Genomic DNA, 3,217 nt, shown 5'->3' on the forward strand with positions numbered 1-3,217 from the left:
TTCTTTTGTTTTTTTTTAATTCCACACATACGGAGTCGCGGGCGAAAGCTAGTAAAAAATAATAATAGCAAGTGGCTTATGTATTCTTCCAAGTTATCCAGTATATAGCAAATTTTATCGAAATCCGTTCAGTTAATTTTCCATTTATAATATTAGTAAGATTTCTAAAAGATAAAACGTGAAGAATGTGATTTTTTACCTTAGATACGAATATCGGGAAGTATCCGTCCTTGACGCCGAGTTTCTTGAGCTCCTTGCTCAAGTAGTTCCTGATGTGCTCCCAGATGCTGTAGGACCAGGGCCGCAGGATGTAGCAGCCCGAGATGTCGTAGTAGTCTATCATCTCCGCTGTAATATATATTTATTACTAGCTATTTCTCGCGAATTCGTCTGCGCGAAATTAAAAGAAGTATAAAAAATATAGCCTATGTTACAGATACTATGTCTTAATAATGGTAAATTTTCTAAAATCGGCCCAGTTTTTACGAAAATCAGATACATACAAAAATACAAATCTTTCTTCATAAAAATTGTATAGATAAGTCTCCGGCAACCATGATACAAGCCTGTAACACTTACAGTGCTACTATTTATACGAGTGCTTTTGTGGGACGAAGTTCAAACTATATGTCTAAGATAATGTGAATTTTCCATAGCTTCCTACAATTTCCCTTTAACTAATAGATCTTTAAAAAATACGATTGATAATGGGTGAGCAAAATGGAAAAAAAGAAATGTCACTTTATTTAAATCAGAAGGACAAAATATATCTATAATTACATTTCAAAAGGAGGAGGTACTCAATTCGTCTGTATATATATATTTTTTTTATATTTTATTATATTTTGAAAATTCCTTTTCATACCCGAAAGGTAGTGTTTGCAGGTGGGTCACGTTTATTTAATTTTTGGAGTCATCAGTATTAAATTATTACTCACACTTCGTAATGACCTGTGAGTACCATTCAGAGAGATCCGTCTCCTTGCTTGCTTCTAGTCCCAATCGAGTTATCTTCTTAACTCCGCTAGATGATTCTTCCTTTGCTGGTTTTGGAGACTGAAATAGAATTATTTAATTGTCATTTCATAGCTCGCAGAATAATAGTAGAATTATTTTATAACTAGCTTTTTCCCGCGACTTCGTCCGCGTTGAATTATAAAATACAATAATGAGCAGCCGATGTGTTCTTCCTCTACGTCTATACCAAATTTCATTGAGACCCGTTCAACCGTTTAGGCTACAAACTCCAACATACATCCATTCATACAAACTTTCACATTTATAATATTAGTATAAAGTATGATTATTCAAAACTTTCGTCCGATTGACATATTTGAAGAATAATTTGTTTATCTTTTTTTTCTAAAGTTTTAAAATATTAATACTGACAGTCAAGTTCATGGGTTTGTTTACTTAATTACTTGCTTAACTAAATGACAATTTCCTTTGATTTTTCTTTTTTTTTCTTAGTAACGAAATGACTAAAATATTTTAAAACTAAACGTACTGGTTCTTTAGCTTTAGGTTCCTTCTTTACTTCTTTAGTTTTATCTTTCTTGTCTTCTTTGGGTTTGTCTTTCTTTTCTTCTTTGGGCTTCTTCTCTTTGGGCTTGGCTTCTCTCGGCTGTGTCGGCGCGACGTACGCTGACCCCGTCTCAGTCTGGTACTGCGCTTTTAGTTCTAGAAGCTTCTTTACCTCTGCATCGATTGTGGCCTACCAAAACATTTTATTATTATATTGATTACTTTTGTTACCTTATTAACGATATTTATAAATTATGTTAATGTTCTTTGAACAATTTTTAAGTATAATTACCGTAACATCTTGTGACATAAGTACCGTCATTACAATGACCTTGGTCAGTTTAGTTAGTCTCTTCTTAAAGATAAACCGACATCTAAAAATTAACAATAACTGAGAATGTTCTCTATAAAGAGTTCTATGGTAGGAAGAACATTAGAGAGAATTATTATTTTTATATAGAAAAAAATTTCGCCCGAGAAACTGGCCGCGTGGAATTAAAAAAAGCGAGTAGTCTATGTGTTCTTCCTGACTATTCTCTACCTCTATGGGAAATTTCATCCAGATCCGTTCAGCCGTTTAGGCTACAAACTCTAACAAACATCCATCCATCTAAACTTTCGCATTTATAATATTAGTAAGATTCAAAAATATATGTTTATTACCTTATCAGCCTTATTTGTTTTTAATTCTCTAACACGGTCGCCTTGCTGTGCGATGTCCGCTGACAAACTTGCTGCCTTTTCCATATCTCCGTTTGCCGGCGCCGCTGCTTGCTACAAAATGTACAAATTACATCAATAATTGGAATACCGTAAGTACAGTTGCGGAAATACGCGGTGTGCCACTTTTAGAAATATTGCCTTGCTCCTTGCAATGACAAACTCCGCCACTTATAAACAAACAATTATGAAAGAGAGAGTTGTGCAAACGAATAGATAATAAAAGGCTTGTTTGTTTTGTACTACTGACCAACCTTTTTCACTCAGATATTTAAAAATAGCGTTCTCTTAGTTATTGTTGCATGTCGCCTTTCTATTTTTTCAACGTTTAAATATAGTTTTCTAAGTGGAACATCGACGGATTACCCGATAGTACACTAATACGTAATTTTCATTCATTAATTACAAATATAGCAAAAAATACCTTTTTATTATCAGTTTTCTTGGTATCCTGCGCCGGAGTTACGCTCGGTGTCCAGTCCTTGCCAGTTATTGATTTGTACTGCGCTTTTAGATTCAGCAAATTCTTTACCTATAACAAAAACGTATAAAATCACTAAAAAGAACATTCTCTAAATACATACTTCCCTTTATTTAGGCTTCTATTTTCTATAAATTTTATCAACACAATGTTTCTTTGTATAAATGTAAATTTGAATATTTATCGTTTAAAATATTTAAAACTAGCTGTTGCTCGCGACTTTGTTCACGTGAAATTAAAAAATATAGCCTTTGTTCCTCACATTTACCGTAGCTTTTTAATCCAATAGTCCAATAGTTCTTGAACTATTTCAATATTATAAAAATATACAAATCTTTTCTCTTTAATAAATTATATTATAGCATAGATTTAATCTAACCAATGTTCATTTTAATTATACTAACAATTTTCAGTATAAATATACAAGATATCTTACCTCGACGTCAATAACAGTCTTCTCAGCTTTAGCGGCTTTGATTGTTCGTATTTTGT

General features: G+C 32.8%; 1 protein-coding gene across 1 annotated transcript in view; it reads right to left on the reverse strand.

Moving 5' to 3' along the window:
* Positions 1-3,217, reverse strand: part of LOC106110422 (bifunctional glutamate/proline--tRNA ligase) — a 26,666-nt gene that overhangs the window by 4,803 nt on the left and 18,646 nt on the right. The window contains exons 17-22 of the mRNA XM_013292247.1: positions 3,162-3,212; positions 2,669-2,776; positions 2,188-2,298; positions 1,508-1,714; positions 939-1,056; positions 111-348 (exon numbers count right to left, since the gene is read on the reverse strand). Coding sequence (XP_013147701.1) covers positions 111-348; positions 939-1,056; positions 1,508-1,714; positions 2,188-2,298; positions 2,669-2,776; positions 3,162-3,212 — 833 coding nt within the window. The remainder of the gene's footprint in view (positions 1-110; positions 349-938; positions 1,057-1,507; positions 1,715-2,187; positions 2,299-2,668; positions 2,777-3,161; positions 3,213-3,217) is intronic.

Source organism: Papilio polytes, unplaced genomic scaffold (assembly GCF_000836215.1).
Source record: "Papilio polytes unplaced genomic scaffold, Ppol_1.0 DF820622.1, whole genome shotgun sequence".
Taxonomy (NCBI): Eukaryota; Metazoa; Arthropoda; class Insecta; order Lepidoptera; family Papilionidae; genus Papilio; species Papilio polytes.